Below are 19,138 nucleotides of genomic sequence, written 5' to 3'. Positions count from 1 at the left end.
TGCAGAAGGCTACTACTATTGGTACTCACCAATCTTGTGGGCCGCATGAGTGCTTTATGCACTCTTTGTACATCTATGAGGTACCTTTGTCCATGCTCTCCTACCCCTGCCGCTGACTTTCTCAGTCCCTGGAGGGCTCTCTATCTTCCGCCAGCCCCAGAGACCCCTGGAGGGCTTCCGTTGTCCATTCATATCCTGCCCTTTAGGTTCTGCTATCTAGCAGAATTTTATTTCATTTAACACAAATAATTGATTACTAAAAAAGAAATATATTCCTATATGAATTCATGAGACCGTATTGGATTTATTTTTTATTTTTAATACATTTTAATTCATCTTAAAGTTTGCATTTGTATGTTTCACTTTATGCAGACTTTTGCCTTTATCAAAATGGCTGCTAATGGGAAATAGTTTTGGCAATTTGCTTGGGAAACCAGTCCCCTCAGTTAGCAAGGAGCAGATTTTTCGATGCCGTTTGTGCGTGCAGAGCCAGCTTAGTAAGGAGTGGTTCTCAGCATCCACACAGGTCGTTCTCCTCTTAAAATGCAACCTGTTGGGGAACAAAGTATGAGGGTGAAATAAAAGGCGATATACACAAGAGTTAATCACTTTATTACATTGCACACTCTAAGTAGTGGGAGATTTGCTCACTATCAGACACTACACCAGACCTACTTCCCTACATGGCAAGACGTACAAGAATGGGTATAGAGCAAGGAACGATTTATGAGGTTTCAGGTGGTACCCCAGTAACTCTACCTTTCTTTCGACTTCGATATTCTTTTGCCCCTACTTTACTCTTTCCAGCCCTTCAGACCAGGGCCGGCTTTAGCGTTGGGTGCGGCTGGTGCAACATTCTTTTGTTGGCACCCCTACCCTAAATGACCACCTTTTTCACGGATTCCCCCACAGATTCCCTCGCTATTACCCGTCAATGGTGCCCCTCATCTCGCCTTCGCCCCTTTCTCACATGAATTTATTTTATAGCGCTGCTCATCCCAGTGTTAATTGTCAGAGCGCCTTGAATAACAAACATGTTACACAGAGACAATGAGTCATAACAGTGTGAATGTAAATCAATGTATAGCAAATGTTACTCAAAACAGTGAGGACTAAAAGGTGTAGGACTCATGCCATCCATATCGGTCAGCATTATATGTTACGAGTGCTTGGTCCAGAGAAACAAAAGGGCAGATTCTCTAAGGTTTTACAATGTGCAGCAAACAAAGCCGCTGTTCAAAGTCTTGTGAAATGGGGATAGCACAACAGCACCATGTCTAGTAAGATATGGTGCTGTTGCTGTCTCCTCTAGTGCTTGTGTACCTTAGCCTGCCTTGTGCCAGTTCCCTAGTCTAAGGGTATGTGCTGATGTCAAGAATAGGTTTATACTGAAAGAGTATCCTTCCGGTGCAAGATTCTATGCTTTTACAAAGTTTGTAGGTTTGGCAAAACAAAATCTTTTCTCCCACTTTTCTCCTCTCGAGGAGGTTGGATTTGTTTATTTGAAATCCCTTTTGGCCAAAGTGAGCACATAGAGAATTGCATCAAAATCCATGTGTGGGTGCGTGGAAGGTCCATGTACCACCCATGGTATGCCTCCTGGAAGTAAAGTAGAGCATGGCGCTACTTTATGTTACTTTAGGGAAACTGTCTAATTTAAGTTCTTAGTGTCACACGTTGAGCTTTCCAAACGGAACATTAACCATCTATGATACTTTATTTTGAGTCAAAACTGTGACTGGACAAATCAAAGAACTCTTCATCAAGTGCATTAACCAGCAGAGCTATCAGGCTGTTGACAATATCCCCTGGATAATGGCGCACCCACAAAGATCTCTGCCGGCTGATCTTATCTCACCTCAGCCTGTCATGTGACCAGTGGCCCTTGACCTTGGAGCCAGGTGTGCGGCACCAGTCGCACCGCCGTAAAGATGGCCCTACCTCTGACCCCCTGTACCCCTACCCAGAAGAGAAAGCCTGACCTATGAGGCAAGCAGGATTCATGTGATACCAACCCAAGAAAATGTCAAAAGTAAAATTGAATACAATAGCAACAATAAACATTATTATTAGGAGTAGTAGTAGTAGTGTTAGTATTATTAATATCACTATTATTGTTGTTGTTATTGTTGTTAATATATTCAATTTGAAATTTTCTTGGGTTGGTGTCACATGAATCCTGCTTGGATGAGGATAATAATAATAATAATAATAAAAAAACAACAACAACAATCATCATCCACATCATTACCTTCATTCGTATTATTAATATTATCATCAGCAGCATTATCATTATTATGGTTTACAACAACAGCAAAACAACAATAATATTAAATACAATAATAATAATAAGGATGATGCTAATGCAATAACACCAACAAAAACAGCAACATTTATTATTAGTAGTACTAGTGGTAGTAGTATTAGTAGTAATTATATTATTAGCAGTAGTTTTACTAATAATAATGACAATAATAATATTCAATATGCATAATAGGCTACTAAATACAAGAAAAAGTGAAGCCCTACAATACACACATAATTGGCAAATGTGGCAAGTCACTAGAGTTATGAATACAGCAAGCGGGGCATAAGTAAGTTCATCGGCAAATAATCATCAATCATATAGGTTAATACAATAAAACTATAAAACTATTTAGACTGTCTCACGTTAGATGATACCACAAGTAAAGACAAGAGTCTGTATGAGATACTAGAACACAGAACCCCTCAACTAAAAAACTTGCGATTTAAGAAGCCCCTCATCTAGTGCAGCAAAACAAAAGTTCTACGGTGCTGAATATTAACCCTTCACAGATCCTCGCCTGGAGGGGATAGAGGGGTGATTGAGACATTCTGAAGCCAAGTAAAGGGAAGTAAAAGGTACTCAGTAGAGTAGGTTTGAAGCTACAGAGAGGAGGATGGAGAGTGGAAGCTAAAAAGCAGGTTGTGTAGCTCATTTTTGAAAGAGGACAAGAGAATGCCACATATAGATAGTGGAGAGTTTCCCACTTTGGGGGCACAATCAAGTAATGACTGCATGCATTTTGTATTGAAAGTTGAGAGATATATCTCAGAACTTTGCAGAATGTGTGCTCCTGTTCCTGACATCTTTTGTTTCCTTGCCAGTTAGTGAACTGATCGCAACCTACAAATATATAAACTGATGCACACAATCTAATTTATAGGTACATGGCCCTCTTTAAAAATCTAAATTTGATATTATTGTCCAATTGTGTGCTCCGTGAGACAAGAACGGCTGCAGCACAAATAATTGACTTCAGGGCCAATTGGATTTCTGGGCGCTCCTAAGAAAGTGCAGTTTGCCTTGTTCAATCAGGTGAGAACCAGTGATTGAACTATTACTCTGAAGTGAGGATTTTAATCCCACTGACCAACCAGTGCTGATAATTGGCATTTCCTGAGATATTGTTAATAAGTTTGTGTAAGTTGATGAACCGGTCTGCAATAAAACCAAAAGATTTAGTGCTTTCCCTGGTAAATGGTTTATATTGGAGCACATTTAAAAAGTCCAGCCACTATGGTGGGAGGAGAAGTGATATGAAAAACTCAATTTTGGAAGAAATCTTGTTGGCAGATCTTTTCATGATATCGCTCCCCAGTACTGCTCTCAGGAGTACGCCGTTCGTAATGGAGTATCGACGCTGAGCCCCCCGCTTTTTAATATTTACATACAACCCTTTGCGGTGTTAGCAAAAGACAGAGGGTTGTCATTAGTATCATATGCTGATGACACTCAGCTTGTGATCTCCTTCTCCATCAACTCTAACCAGAATCAGATCAAATTTCACAATGAGATGTTGGCTGTTGCAGACTGGATGTCGGCTAACTTTCTGCAGCTCAACGCCAACAAATCTGACATTTTAATTCTAGGAAGAGATACTCACATATGGGGCAAGCAATGGGGACCCGATGGCCTTCGGTTATCTTCCCTGCCCAAGGAGGCTGTAAAAAACGTGGGTGTCTAGGTTGACAATGCATTGTCCTATGAAGCGCAGACTAAAGCAGTGGCAGTGGTCTGCTTTGGGCTTCTACGAGGACTTATGCCTCTGTTAGGGTTCGTCGAACCACAAACATGTCATATCATTTTCCAGTCTACTGTTCTTTCTAGACTGGAGTATTGCAATTATCTGTATCTGGGCCCTAACAAATCTGGAATCCAATGATGACAGAGGGTCCAAAATTCTGCAGCACAAGCTCTATTTGCACTCCCTAAATTCTGTTCTGTGTCTAAATTAATTCTCAAATTACACTGGCTCCCTGTGGACAAGAAAATCCACTTCAAGACTTTGTGCATTGCTCACAAAATCCTTACCTCCCAAGCAACCCCAATTTTTTCCATCTTCCTATCTCCATATGTCCCATGCCGTGAGTTGCGCTTGGCGTACCTTCACCTGGCATGCATTCCTAGAGCCAGAAGAGCAAGAACTGGAGGGTGCTCAATCCGTGCGATGGCGTCAGCCCTTTGGAACAGACTCCCGGTGACCATCAGGAACATTCAGAATCACAGGGCCTTCGGAAAGGCCATGAATACCTGGCATTTTCCAGCCTAATGCCATTTCCCTCTTCTCCTCCGCAATCTGTCTCTGGAACCAGCACTGATATATCCCGTCAATGGGGCAGCCATACGCTCTATAAATCCTTTAACATTAACATTAAGTTGATGTGATGACAATCCACACTGGATTTTGAATTGGATGTTTTCAAGCACTGTAACTAGATCTCTGACATCATCAGTAGATGTAAGGTAAAGCTGAGTTTGTCTGCATATTAGTGAGGGGATATGTGGAGTTCTTAAGAATATCTCCCAGAGGATGAGGAGTGGTGGTGCTAGAACAGAACCCCGAGGGCCTCTGTAAGAGAGAGATGAAGTTAGAGAACAACCTGCCTTTTCTTAGTCTGTTGAGAATGATTGACAATGTATTGCACACCAATTTGGAACCCTATGTATAAAGCAGTGGCCGGATGTATGTCGTTACAACGCACACTTTTACAACGCATGCACTTACAACGCATTTTTTACAACGCAACATCCACTACAACGCATTCCATTACATAGCATGACACTACAACGCATTTTTAAAAACTACCTTTACAACGCATTCCATTACATCGCATACTACCTTTACAACGCATACCATTACAACGCATAATATTAAATTGCATTTAAGGTAAGTATTGGATAGTATAGGGGTAAAAATTACTATTCTAACTCCAGGGGGTGCAACAGTAGGGTAAGTGTTGGATAGTATAGGGGTAAAAATTGCTATTCTAACTCCAGGGGGTGCAACAGTAGGGTAAGTGTTGGATAGTATAGGGGTAAAAATTGCTATTCTAACTCCAGGGGGTGCAACAGTAGGGTAAGTGTTGGATAGTATAGGGGTAAAAATTACTATTCTAACTCCAGGGGGTGCAACAGTAGGGTAAGTGTTGGATAGTGTAGTGTAATATTATGCGTTGTAATGGTATGCGTTGTAAAGGTAGTATGCGATGTAATGGAATGCGTTGTAAAGGTAGTTTTTAAAAATGCGTTGTAGTGTCATGCTATGTAATGGAATGCGTTGTAGTGGATGTTGTGTTGTAAAAAATGCGTTGTAAGTGTAGTGCGTTGTAACAGTTGCGTTGTAAACGTTGTTCCCCGCAGTGGCCCCTTAGATTGTGTTCTGTTAGTTATGGATAATTCTGTCAACAGCCAGCAAAAGATCACATTCAATCCGCGGTCAGCATTCAATGATGATCAAGAATGTGTAACGCATTGTTATTGATGGTTGTTATTGATGGTTGTTATTGGTGGTTGTTCTTGATGGTTGTTATTGATGGTTGTTATTGGTGGTTGTTATTGATGGTTGTTATTGATGGTTGTTATTGATGGTTGTTATTGATGGTTGTTATTGATGGTTGTTATTGGTGGTTGTTTTTGATGGTTGTTATTGATGGTTGTTATTGATGGTTGTTATTGATGGCTTTTTCAGTTGCTTGTTCACTGAGCTCCCGAGAAGGCGTGAGAGAAAGGGGAGGTGAGAGACTGATCAGAAAATATAAAGGGTTACGTATTAGCAGAGTGTTTTTAAATAAGAGAGTCTTAACCTGTCTTCATGCAGTTGGTCCAAATCAGCAGTAAATTCCTATGCAGATCTTTTTGTTAGGCTGGCTGGTTTAGAATCTGAGGGGCAAATGTTGTTGTAATGTGTTAATGTTGTAGACTTGTAAAGCGCACAGCTACCCCAGCAACGGGGCGTCCCGGCGCTGTAGACCGCTGGGGAACCCGTCCTGGCTATCCCTGTGAGATGGTCCCTTTCTGGGTATCTCCAAGGTGAAACCAGGCATCCCCGGCGTCTGTGGGGGGCCGTTGTAGAGATGAGGCAAGCTTAATGCCCAGATTTGCCGAGTGTGTTCCTGGTTAGAGTAGGTACCGAGGCGAGAATTATCGAGTCCGTTTTGACCCTGGTCCACGACCCTGCCGCGTCGGGAATTGAACCCTGGTCCCTGGCCGATTCTCTACTTACGGGTCTGTCGCCTCTAACTAGTGAGCCACACCTCTCCAAAAATGAATGCTTTGAGTTTGAAAATAGTTTTTATAAAATCAGACCAATTGTTTGGTGATTTTCTTTACAAGGTAGAAGTGGCATTATTAAAAGATTGACCAAGGGATGATTCAATATTTTAGAATTATTTTGAGAAACAGAGATTAAGTTCTTGCATTTATTTTTTGCGTCCTCGCAGTGACAAAGGCGGTGGTGTTAATGGCAGGTTTGATGATGTCAAATCATTCTCAGGATGATTCAGCCAAATCAATTTGGGATTTGATTAATGTGAAGTTAGCTTTGTAAATATATTTATTATAAGACCTTATAACTTAGAGAAGATGATCAAGATTGGCTGATGTTAGATGTTGACATCTAATGTGTATCAGTTGTTGAGAATATTTCTTCCTCATTTAGAATACCAAATGTATTTAATTGTAAATATTTTTCCTTCAAAGGGGCATATTCCTCTATGATTTCGGCTATAGTATTATGACATTTCTAACAACATCACTGACCTCACAGTTGTCCTGAGGAGGACGAAAAACTGAAGACGATACCAAAGTCGAGGTTGTTGAGATTAAGATTTGTCATGTCAGATTAAACAATGGCACAGACGGTTGGTCTGTTATAACATTGGAGAATGACATCAAGAAGTGTATTTGTGTTTGATCTGACCAGTCTACTGAAATGGAGTTCTCTGTCAGTGAAGAGTACAGAGAACCAATGAAGCTCTTTGATGTGGGTAGGTTTCAAAAAGCTTAAATGAGTTTATCTGAAGCTCGTCCTCGGAGGAGAGCTGGACTGCGAGCCCAAACCGCCCCTTGCGGAAATGTTGACCCTGCCACACGTTTCACTGCGCAAGTGAGACTGACCCTCTCTCATATGTGAAGGGTCAGGGTGAGGGTTGTGCCCTCAGATTTCAGGACCAGCTGATTTCCCTATACATGTGATGTTCACCACCTCAGGCAGAATATCTCACTGGTTTGGTATTGGCCAGTACAGGAGCACGTTCATGTCCCTGGGACCCTGGCCAGTGGGCAACCTGTATTTATGGGACATAGACCATCTATTTACACCAGGGATACATAATGGCCATCTAATGTGCCCTGCACCAACACGTATCTGCCTTCAGCATCAACTATACGAGTAGTGCACACAAACCGGACTCCTCGCCTAAGCCATTTTATTACTCCTCTTGTGTAGGCTGAATAACATATGGTGAATAATTGGCCCCACCATCTTCTCTTGGGTCTGTAGGCGTCTGTGTTCACCAAGTAAGTTTCTTGGAGAATAGACAAATGTATTCTCTTGGGTTATAGGTATGAGTTGATTTTCAGTATTTAGCTGCTCCTGCCATACTTACAAATTTTCATAAATTTCCATGTAGTTGTGCCGATGGGCTCTCAAAACAGGTCTTAGACCCGTTTGCGCATGCAAAAGTCCTTTTGGTCATGTACAAACCCTATTTTGCGAGTCGTAAAATAGTGTTTTGAAAGGGGCGTTCCCATCCTAATAACAACCCCAAAGGCCATGTATGACTGTTTTGCGACCGCAATTGCAGTTGCAAAACAGTTGCAAACCACTCGCAAACGGGAAGGTGTCCCCAGGGGACACCTTTCCCTTTGTGACTGGCTCTAAAAACTTTTTTTAAGGGCAGGCAGTGGTCCCAGGGACCAGTACCTGCCCTTAAATAATGAAACGAAAACGTTTCATTTTTCTTTTTTTAAATGCATCCCATTTTCCGTTAAGGAAAACGGGCTGCATTTAAAAAAGAAAAACCTGCTTTATTGAAAAGTAGTCCCAGACATGGAGGTCTGCTGACCACATGCCACCATGTGGGAGGGCCAGCCATTCCCACTGAGGTTGCAAACTGCGAGTGTCTCATAAATATGCATGAGGCATGCAATTTGCGACCCCATTGGAAATCGAAATCAGTGCCGTAGACACTGTTGTACATACCAATTTGCGAGTTGCAAATTGCGAGTTGCAATTGCGACGCAATTTGCAAGTCGCAAATTCCTCGGTCGTACATCTGGCCCTTGGTTTCCTTCGTGGTCACTTTGTCCACTAGGGTGTGATAGTCTGCTTTTAATAAATTCACATCTATGTCTAAGAGAGATCACTGCAGGTCAGGTGTAGCCACTGTCATGCTTCAAACAGCATGAATGGTCTGATTGGAAGCAAGAGGGACGCTCTCACCAGCCCTCTGTAACCTCAGAGTCACACCTGTTGCTGCTGCTCAGGCGGCATCAGATATGCAGATTGTGAAGGGAGATGTGGCCTCATTTGCCCTCAGAATTGTGGGAATCCATTGTCAGCTCCACCTGTGTGGGGTCTATCCAAGGCTGCTTCTTAGCACACTAGAGATCAGAGCTTTAACAATATTTATCCTGGAAGCCTTGACCTAGTGTTGAATGAGAAAAGAAGTTGACTCCAATGCAGAGGACGGCCATAGCGAAGCAATTTCAGAGGCTGGCTCACTTTCTTAGATACTCCTTCCAATGCATCTTTTGCTTCTCCTGGGGTAGCAGTGGTATCTTTTATAAAGACCTGAGGTCTTGCCACTGGCAGCTCAGCTACTCCATGTTGTGAGCGTAGTTTTCGCTCTCTGCTTAGTGACTGGAATGTGAACCCCTCATGCTGGTACAACACAAGCTCGTGCTGTCAAAAGCACAGAAGTACATTTTCACGGCAATTCTCCTTGGCAGCTGTCGTCCAGCTCAGGAAGATTCCATTTTGCCTCAGGTCTAGTCAACTGCAACTTCAAGGTAGACCACAGGTATTGAGCCTACAACACCATAAAATGGCTGCCACCCCACCACCATTGGTGCAATGCTACAGCGATGCAATGCGTTGAAGGGGAAAACTGGGTTCCTTTCAATATGGCGTTGTCTCGGCCGGGGACACCCACAGCCCAGAGGTGCTGATTTGCGCATTCATAGCGAATCTCACTCCGCAGCACATCAGCAGGTGCGCCTCTGGCACGGGTATTATTGGCACTGTGTTGTGGTCATCCTTTGAGGTTTGTCAGATGATTCCTTTCAAGATGGCGTCCTTGAAAGAAACTGGTGCAATACACATCACTATACTATACAGGTTTGCCACACCCCTGGTGGTTGGCCTGAATTATTCACTGCTCAATGGCCATTTGCATACGGAACACTTACTAACAGATAGCAGTAAAGCAGGATTAGATATTAAGAAATATGACTGTGTCTGAGGTTGAGTTGGGCTTCAGCATTCTGAAATTCCTCGAGTCTAGAGATGGAAAATTTTGGATTAGACTGGTCCTAGTAATCATGGGCTCACACAATCTCTCTCAGCATGTGGCATTCATACATGGTCGCGGAGACAGGTCTACAGATATATGGTCCCCACAGCTACAAGGTATTTCTGTTCTTACAGCTTGAGTATACCCCAATGGCCCTGAGCATCTTTCATGTTTAATACAAACATATATGCTTAAACTTACAGAACAGCTTTAATGTTGCAGACGCCATCTTTATTTTGAACTGTAAACTTTCGCACATGCTTCAGAATATGATGATTGAATGTTGTTGCCAACTCGGTACAACAGGGTGGGGGTCTTCCTGGCATTCCTAAAAGAATAAGAAATGGATGATGATAGAAAAGCCATACAGAACCTGTGCATGTAAATAATTATAGTTGTATTCCTATGCAATTATCATTTGTCAAAACCATCATAAATGAAAAACAGCTGCAAAGCTGATGACATCCGTTTTAAAGAACACACTAGATGAGTCGCCGTTGACTCATGCATATTTTGGTAGTCGCGCAGCCCCGCACCGTGGCCATCTTTCTGCTTTGGGTGGAGTCTTCTTGGAACTCATTAAATGCTCCTGGAAGTGCCCCTCCCACATTTGAAGTAATTTGAGAAGTTACAGAACTCTTAGCAATCCGGTGCTTGTGCAATGGTGGGTGGTGGAAATGGTTGTCATTGGTTCTGTGTTAAAGTTTTTTTTCTTATGTGTAAATTTTGTGAGACAAATTATTTGTGGGAATTAGTGGTTTTAATAGTAACACATATGGTCGTAACCAATGAACTGATAAAGATGCACTTGCAACAACTTCATTATAATGGTTAGGGGTGTGATTAATAATAAAGTGTGGTTATATCACATTTTTGTGAGAGACTCCATTTTATTAGAATGGATGAAGTTTTTGGGGTTCTGCTCATCTTTCTCCTGCTCCTTCCCCCCTCCCAATCAAAGGCGCGCTGCGACTCTTCTCTCCACACAGTTTCTGCACAGCAGAAAGTGCTATGACATAAATGCTGATTCGACATGCCTCCGAAGCCCAATGAAAAGGAGCAAATACGTCATGGCAAGCTCCCACCAACAGGGGCAGCTCCTCCACGAGGGCGGAGGAGCGTTGCCCCACTGCTTTCTCGCAGTGCAAGAAGCAGAAACATAAAATGTTAATAACTTTCCATTAATACCATTTGATGTTTGGTTGCGGGCAGGAGGTGGGCAGGGCTGCTCTGCGAGCAGACAGGGCAGGGCAGGGGTAATGCAGCCTACAGAGAGACAATGGCCTCCCCGTAAGCCCCTGGCTGGGCGGTGTTGTGATTGGCTTAGAGGAGGGCTCGTAGGGAGCCTGGCTGCCTGCTTCCTGTTCCTGCCGGAGGTAGGAGGGCAGGGGCAGGAGCCGAGAAGACGCAGGACCCGGCGGTCGGAATGGTAAGTGTATTTTTTGTTAAATTAACCCCCCCTCCCCATGTGACCTCCCCACGTGACCCCCTCCCCCACTCCCACCCCCGAGACATTCCAGGCGCGACTTCCCACCAATTCATAGCAAGCAGCAGTCACCTTGGGAAGAGTTAAAAGCAGAAGCGAATTAACCGCACCCAACAGCTCGAGGACACGAAGGGCCATCGCACGGCTTGCTGGTGCATTGTGCGACAAGCTTTGAAAACAATACAAGTAATTTCAGCTTAGACTATCCAGCAATTTAAAACAAAATCACTGGGAAATTGTATTTTACTGCTAGTACTGCATGCCGCAATATCGGCTTTGACCGGTAGTGACTGCAGAACACAGTATGAAAGCTTTCTCTGCTTTAGACGCAAAAGGCTGCATTTTAATTAAGTGACTGTCATGGCCTTGAGATGCTACACAAAAAAGTTTGCTTTTGTCTCAAACAGCTTGCCGTATTGAAGTAATCGATCAGAGGTGATACTATGGAACCTTTAACTCTAACACAAGAAGTTTCACTCACATTGTAAAACACTGCTTGACACCCACCTGTCCCGGCGCACACAGGGGCATATTTACAAGCCCCTATCACCACTGGAGCATCACCTTTTTTTAACCTCCGGTGGTACAGTGCCATTTTCAATATTAAGAAGGTGGTACTAAGCCACTTAGAGTGGCTTAACGCCACCTTGTAAATAGGCCTCCTTCCGCCACAGTCCCCTGCGGCAAAGTGTTGTGCAATGGGTGTTGCGGTGGACGTTCCACCACACCGATTGCTTTTTGACGCTGCCCCAGATTTACAAAAAGGGTGTAAATCTGTGGCAGTGCCAAAAATAAAGCCATGCAAGAGCAGGCATGAGAATGGCGCGCAAAGAGAAATTATTTTATTTTTCCTCGTTTTTGCTTTTTCTGTGTGTGCTGTATTCTGCAGCACACATAGAAAGTGCAACAAGCCATTAATGAAAGCTTCCCTTCCTGCACATAAACAATAATTAAGTAATGACTAATGCTACTTCTATGTGTGCTGCAGAATTGTGAATTAAACTTTCTACCATTTTCTCTGTGTATCATTTTAAGTTCCGATGTAGGGCTGCAGAACAACATAACTCTATGAACTTTTGTTAAATAAATGTTTCATATCAGTATTATGCATCTACGGAGTACAGTTCCTGAGGTGGCAAACAGAAGATTTCCTTTTACACTAAGAAATGGGCTAGTACTAGAAGTTTTAATTATTACGAAGTTACTTTTGCCAATGTGACCTAACCATGATTATGTCATGCTGAATCTGCAGTTTTGTTAATTGTTTATGCATAAAATGTGTATTAAAACCCCTAGTTTAAAGGTCAAAGGCAGCTTTTCATTTTCCTCCTGAGACCTTGTCCAATAGTTTTGTGAATTACTTTGAATGCTGTCAGTTCTCTCTATGAGTTTGTCACTTAGGGGCCAATTTCGATGCGGTAGGAAACGGCTCTGGCCATCGGTCGGAGCCGTTCCGACTGCATAGAAATGTCCAGTTCGGATTCCTTTCCGACTGACACATTATGATGGGGTCAGCCGGAAAGGAATCCAAAGGCGCTTTCCAAATGGCTTCTGATGGGCTCAGAGAGCCCATCTGCCATTCAGAGAGGGGCCAGTAATCTCAAGGGACGCTTTTTCTGCCCATGGGATTACCATGGCAGATTCCCACAGCCTTTCTGTGCCGGCCTTTCCGACACAGAAAGGCTGTCAGAATCCCACTTTCGGGGCCCCCATGGGTGCAAGCCCTCCAGATGGCAGCTGGGGGGCACCTTGAGGTGTCTGCCACCGGGTACAGGGATGAACTGCACCTCAGCTCTTTGCAATGAGAGCATGCATTCTGGTCGAAATGCATGCTCCCATTGTAAAGAATAGGATTGTGACCTAACAGTGTTCGGTCGCATCCTAATTGCTGGTTTGGGACCATCGACAGGAGGTCTGTCGGTCCCAGTTCCAGATCAATGTCATCGAAATCAGCCCCTGAGTATCTGGAGAGATTTATCTGCGTAAATGGGGATATTGATTCTGTGTTCTCTCTCTGAGACTTCGTGGCAATGTGTGCATTTTTCTGTACCGCTTATAATAAGAATTCTGTAATAAATATTTAAACTTATTTTCGATCTGGAACTCAGTTATTAAGTGGTCTCAGTTCCTATTTGAATTTTACTCAGCTACTTCGTTAGGTTTAATGTTAGGGAGGGTGGTGTCTCTTACCGCTAGGTCAACGGCGTTGCACTGCCTAAGCTAAGAATCGTGGTGCATAAGTTATTGGAGTTCAGTAAATTATTGCGGTTTGTCTCCTACAGCTGCACAGTATTGCTATACTATGTAAATGACAGATTAGGTGCTCAGGACATATAAACAGGTTGGTGATTGCACAAGGGCAGGAAAAGGCAGACATGATGCACTGCCGTGAAGGGGACCCAGCCGGAGAGCGGTGACGTTTTGAAACAGCCAGGGTGCTGGTGGGTGCATGGACAGTCTAGAGTATGAACCTTGTATGTGGAATCAGGAGATGAAACACATGTAGTGATACACAGCATATGTTGTATGTTAGACTATTGAGCACAAAAAGATTGTGCTACAAAAATATTACTGATTGGTGACTAACAAAGTATTGTCAAGTTAAAAACATTTAGGGACAGGGCAGGTTTTAGGGCGGTGCGACCGGTGCAGTAGCCATGCGCAGACCTCCGGGGGAGGGACGGGCTGTAGAGGGATGATATATGGGTTTAGAAGCACCTGCTGCAGAGTTTCTTGGGTCATGGACAGTTTTCAGGCAACATGAAAAAATGTCAAGATTTCTCTGGTGATTAATGTTCCTGCTGGAAAAAGAAAGAGTTTTGTCTGGTGGGAGATCTGACTCATCATAAAGGGCTAATATCCCTACTGCAAAGTATTTGTGTACCCTGCAGATGACAGACCTGCATTTATGTGGCTATCTCAGTGGGTTACTGCTTTTGTCACAGAGATTATTTTGTTTCTTGCAGTTCATAAATTATAATCCTAATATAGCACAGTGACCTATGAACTGTCATGAAAGAGCTACATACAAACTGCAATACATAGGATTTGAAACCTTGTGTTCTTCCCCAGCATTTCATTGTCCTAATGTTGCTAAAAAAGGTTAGTTTGGGTAGAAATACATTCTTATTAGTGAGGCCAACCCTACCCACTGTGGTGCATTTTAAATCCAGACGTTGTGCTTCTCCAGACCAAGCACTCTTAAGATATACTGCCTACTAGTATGGCTGACATGTGATTCCAATTTCCTACATCTTGGAATCCTCACTGTCTTATATAACATTTCCTATACACTGATTACACACATATGATTAATAGTATGTGTAAAAAGTGTGTGTGATGTGAAATTCTCTGACACCCTGTACTGGTATGAGTAGCACCATAAAAAAATGCATGTGAGTGAGGGTCTACTGAGAGATGAGGGGCACTGTTGGAGGGTGAGAGTGAGGGAATCCCTGTAAAAGGTCCGTGGGGGCGCAACAAAAAATGTTGCTAGGAGCCACTCTGTAAAGGTAAGTAAACCCAGCCCTGTATAGGTAAGTACAGATCTAATTCCACACCTATAAATATATGTGAGTGTGTGTGCGCATATATATGTATGTATATAAATATGTATATATGTATGTGAGTGTATAATATATATGTATCTATATAGGTATCTATATTTCTATACATATAGATATATAGATATATACATAGGTAGTGAGTCTAGCATGACTGAATGACAATGTTTGGACTCCCAACAAGCAGCCAGCTGAGTGCACTGGGCCAATGAAAGGCACTGCAGAGCACTAGTTTAGTTACCTTAATATACAGATTGTAAAACACCTCAAACAGAGAGAACATGCCTCACTCCTGATGAAGGTCTGCCCTAATAACATAAAAATAATCGCACTATCTATTAGTCACAGCAAACAGTGAGTGGCCAATGCCATGCACAATGTATGTCCGGTAACGGTCCACATGCAGGAAGGTGCCCGGGTACCCTCATTCTAATAAGTACCATTCAGATACCACGGCTGTGAGACTAGTTTAGGATGGAACAAGCCTCTGCACCATTCCTGTTTGTAAGACACTTGACAGGGTCTGTGAAACGCATATATCCACTTTCAGATATGGATATCGGTCAAATGTATACAACAGAAAACCAATCAATATAACAGGTAACAACATTATTTTCTGCATTTATTTATAAAATGCAAACACTAAGCTCTCATTTCATCAGTGTCAGTAGAAGGACAGTTTCAAACTGCTGACTTCCTGGTTGCAGGCAGACCTGAGAAGAAGGTGCATAAGAGAGTGAACTATTAACAATTAGAGCGGTATGAGATCTTCACGGTAAAAAGGCTCTGTCTGTATGAAGAAAACGGACCACAAACATGAGTAGAAATGTACTGTAGCAGAGCATTTCCAATCAGAACAGCGCCCACAACTCCTCGATTGCTTGACCTGTGCTCAACACTTACCTTACAAAGACAGTACCACAAATGACCACTAGTGCAGAAATGGCGCAAAGTAACAAATAACCAGGACAGAAACAAGCATTTGCAATGCAATAGGTCTCGCATTTGCAAAAGTTTAAGCTATTGGCATTGTTCATGACAATGCCTTTTTTAATCTATTTTATAAAGCAAACACATAAATAAATGGCATTATCATTTACAAAGCCAATAGCTAGTGTTGCATTATTATTAGCAATGCCAACTGCTCACACTTTTATAATGCGAGACCTATTGCATTGCAATGCTTGTTATCAATTCCATACTGCTCCAGTATGTTAATGTCCTGCCGCGCGCTGCTTCACCTTACACACATAAAAAAGTTATGCAGCACGATATCCTTGGTTCAACATCAACTGTTACATGGCTAAACCCTTATAAGGTCCCAAAGGCGAGACCTATTGGCTATGCCAATGCTTGTTTAAAAAGTGCTTAGAAGCTTCTTCTGAGTACATGTGCACTACACAGACCACAGCAGTCGGATGGAGCAGAAACCAATTGCAACTGGTGGACAGAGTGTCTAATGGAGTTATGAGAAGCTCGCGCCGTCGTGCTCACGTGGGTTCTGATCATTAAAAGCCAGGTGGCAGTGGACGAGCATTTAGCAGGGAAATGTGGTAATTGCACCACCAAAGTGCCACCGAGGGGCAGCGTGCTCTGCAGTGCTCTGTACAAATGGCTTTACTTAGGCAGGGCCCAAGTCACTGAGGAATGTTCCAGACCGAAGACACTCTTACATCGTGGCTACTCCATGTTACACTGCACTGATTTACTACATGAAACTTTGGAAAAATATTTGCAAACTGTCTCAAGTTGGAGGAAACGTCTCGAGACCATCATAGCCCAAGGAATCGCTTTATAAACCATGCCTGCCGGGCTGTTTAAGTCGGGAACGAGCATTTTAAGACAATATTGGAACAAAGTTAAACCTTATTAATTCCGGCCCACCTTTCCTGCTAATTGTCTCCTAACTCTTGCACGCCCCGGAGTAAATTGGCTCCTGTTACTGACACTTGGCTGCACGTGCCCTCTCTTCAGGACGAGGTTACAAAGTTGACAACTTGGTGACGTTTTAGAAGTAGGTAATATCGAAAAGTTACCTCAATGTATAATAAATAGCTGTTGAAATGTTAGTTTGTAAGCTTTGGTAAAATTCTCTCACAAACACGTTTGGTAGGAAAAAAGCTCCTGCAGAAAACTTTTTATGGGGTGGGGGTGAGTAGAGGCAACTGTTACAAAAGAAACAAACTTCACATTTTCATGACATGAACTTTCTTGCCTTTGGAAAAGTGGCATTTTGGTTTAACGCGCTGGGTAAAAACCAGGTATTAGATGTTGACGTGTATTAGATATTAAGATGTTATTAGATTTGCAGAACTTATATAAGCGATTACCAGTCATAGCGCCTTGTGCCAGCAGTTGGCTGACAGAAAGAAAGGTGCGCAGCCCCTCACATTCCCACTGCACAAACACAAACCAGCACTTTTAATAAAAACCCAATCTGTGCGCGAGGCCGGAAAGCGCCTCGAGGAATGAGTCCTCGGAGATGTGCATTTCTGCTGAGTTCCTAGAGAGGGCGTGGACGTTATTTCGGCAGACGCCAGGGCAATCACTGCTTGGCAGCTGCAGGGCTTCAGAGCCGGCCGGGGGCTAGGGACCCCCGAATGTCTCCACTTATCCCTCAGCCCCCTCCTCGGCCAACCGGCCCACAGGGGCAGAAGGCGAGCCAGCAGCCAGCTGTGCTGTAAGTGGACACATGTGTAGGCAGAAGCGGCCGCGTTCTGCTTGTCTGTGCGCAGAGAGTGTGACTCTCTCGCTCACGAGGCGCTTTCAAAGCGCTGCATCGCAGGCCTAGACGGTGAGGGGACGCAGCGCTAGAGATGATGGCCACAGTGTGCATTTAGTGATGTACAGCGTAACAACAACAGCCACTGGGGCAGTTATGGCAAGACCATTCTGTTTCCGAGTCAACTAGGTCCAAAAAGGAAGTTTTCCCACTTTCAAAGTCCAAATTAATCTTTTAATCACTGGTGTGTTTTATATCAGCCGTACAAGGCCATGAAGTGTCTTAGAGCGCCTCGTGTTCTTTGATGCAATGGTTTAAGTGCTTACGCCACCAATTAGGCAACATCCCAGCAGCTTGCATTACAACACAAGCAGCATGCACTGCCCACCCCTCGCGCACACTGGCCGGCTTTTTGTTTGTCTAGCGCATGCGCCGCTGCCATGTTTAGGTCAGGCAGCGATGCGCAAGACAAACAAAAAGTCCGAAAAGTGTGGACTAAAACTGTAGTTGGTGGCCGCTGCTTCCGGACTACACGGAAGTCAGTTGGGCCACTGAAAAACAAGGTAAGAAACAGTACGCCAACACTAAGCCAATGGCAAGCAGCAGGAAAAACTACCGGCTGCCTGCCAACATATAGAGATTACTTTAGGTCTCGCTGAGACAGCGCATGCAGCGCATGCGCTGCCAAGGCGACCCTAAAAACAAACACAATTGCCCCATACACAGATTCAGCAAGTAAATTGAGAAGTTCTTGAATGTGCTCATCCCTATATATAGAACATCACACCACAATGCATTAACCATCCAAATACCAGCTTCCTCTCCTACAACTCTCTGACTTCATGCTTGTCTTTGACAGTACAGCGCTCCACTGCCTCTATGCTAGGTTTGTGCTATAGAAATACCATACACATACATGCATGCACTCCTGCGGGTGGAATTCAAGATTGATACCGTCTCAGTTTTAGCAGAAAGTGCTGTAGGAGATGGCATCTGACAGGACTTACCTCCTAGAGAAGGCAGTACAAGTGTCAGTACGCAGAAGAACAGGAGAGCCCTCATCATGTCTGCTCAGCACCAGCGTGCACAATCAACTGCAGATGTGGGGAGGTGTCAGTGCAGAGGACACACACACACCTGGATGGTGTTCATATAACACAGCAATGATCCACTTATGTCTGAGCCAGAGCTGAAGGACGTCCTCCTCCAAACGTCAAATGCCCACGGGGCTCCCAGTACAGGAAAATAGTCGCCAAACAAGATGGGGAAGTTTTATGAAACGTGCTTTCCCTTCGCCGACATGTGAGCAGCTGGTACGTCTAGAATTTCCCTTTGCTGTACCTGTACATACCTGTACATTGGTGGGAGATGACAGGTAAAGGATTCCTGTTCCTTGATCACATGATGAATAAATTGTAAGGAAAAAATTGGTTCTGTCGGGGTTTCAATTACTTCGAACAAGTAGCAGCAGCTTACTTATAACAAATATGAATGACATAACACACACCAAATTATTTTTGAATAAAAATGCATTAAGAGAAAATCAAA

The 19,138-nt window shown here is 43.4% G+C and overlaps 1 protein-coding gene across 1 annotated transcript; it reads right to left on the bottom strand.

The window, feature by feature from the left end:
• Positions 1 to 298: 298 nt before the first annotated feature.
• Positions 299 to 18,766, bottom strand: CCL27 (C-C motif chemokine ligand 27). Its single transcript, XM_085640680.1, has 3 exons — positions 18,598 to 18,766; positions 10,021 to 10,147; positions 299 to 550 (listed from the first exon to the last, which is right to left on the bottom strand). Exons 1-3 carry the CDS (start codon positions 18,653 to 18,655, stop codon positions 328 to 330), a joined length of 408 nt encoding a protein of 135 aa, XP_085496806.1. The 5' UTR covers positions 18,656 to 18,766; the 3' UTR covers positions 299 to 327.
• Positions 18,767 to 19,138: the final 372 nt, after the last annotated feature.

This window comes from Triturus cristatus, chromosome 2_1 (genome assembly GCF_964204655.1).
Source record: "Triturus cristatus chromosome 2_1, aTriCri1.1, whole genome shotgun sequence".
Taxonomy (NCBI): domain Eukaryota; kingdom Metazoa; phylum Chordata; class Amphibia; order Caudata; family Salamandridae; genus Triturus; species Triturus cristatus.
This window is presented reverse-complemented; position numbering and strand designations above follow the sequence as displayed.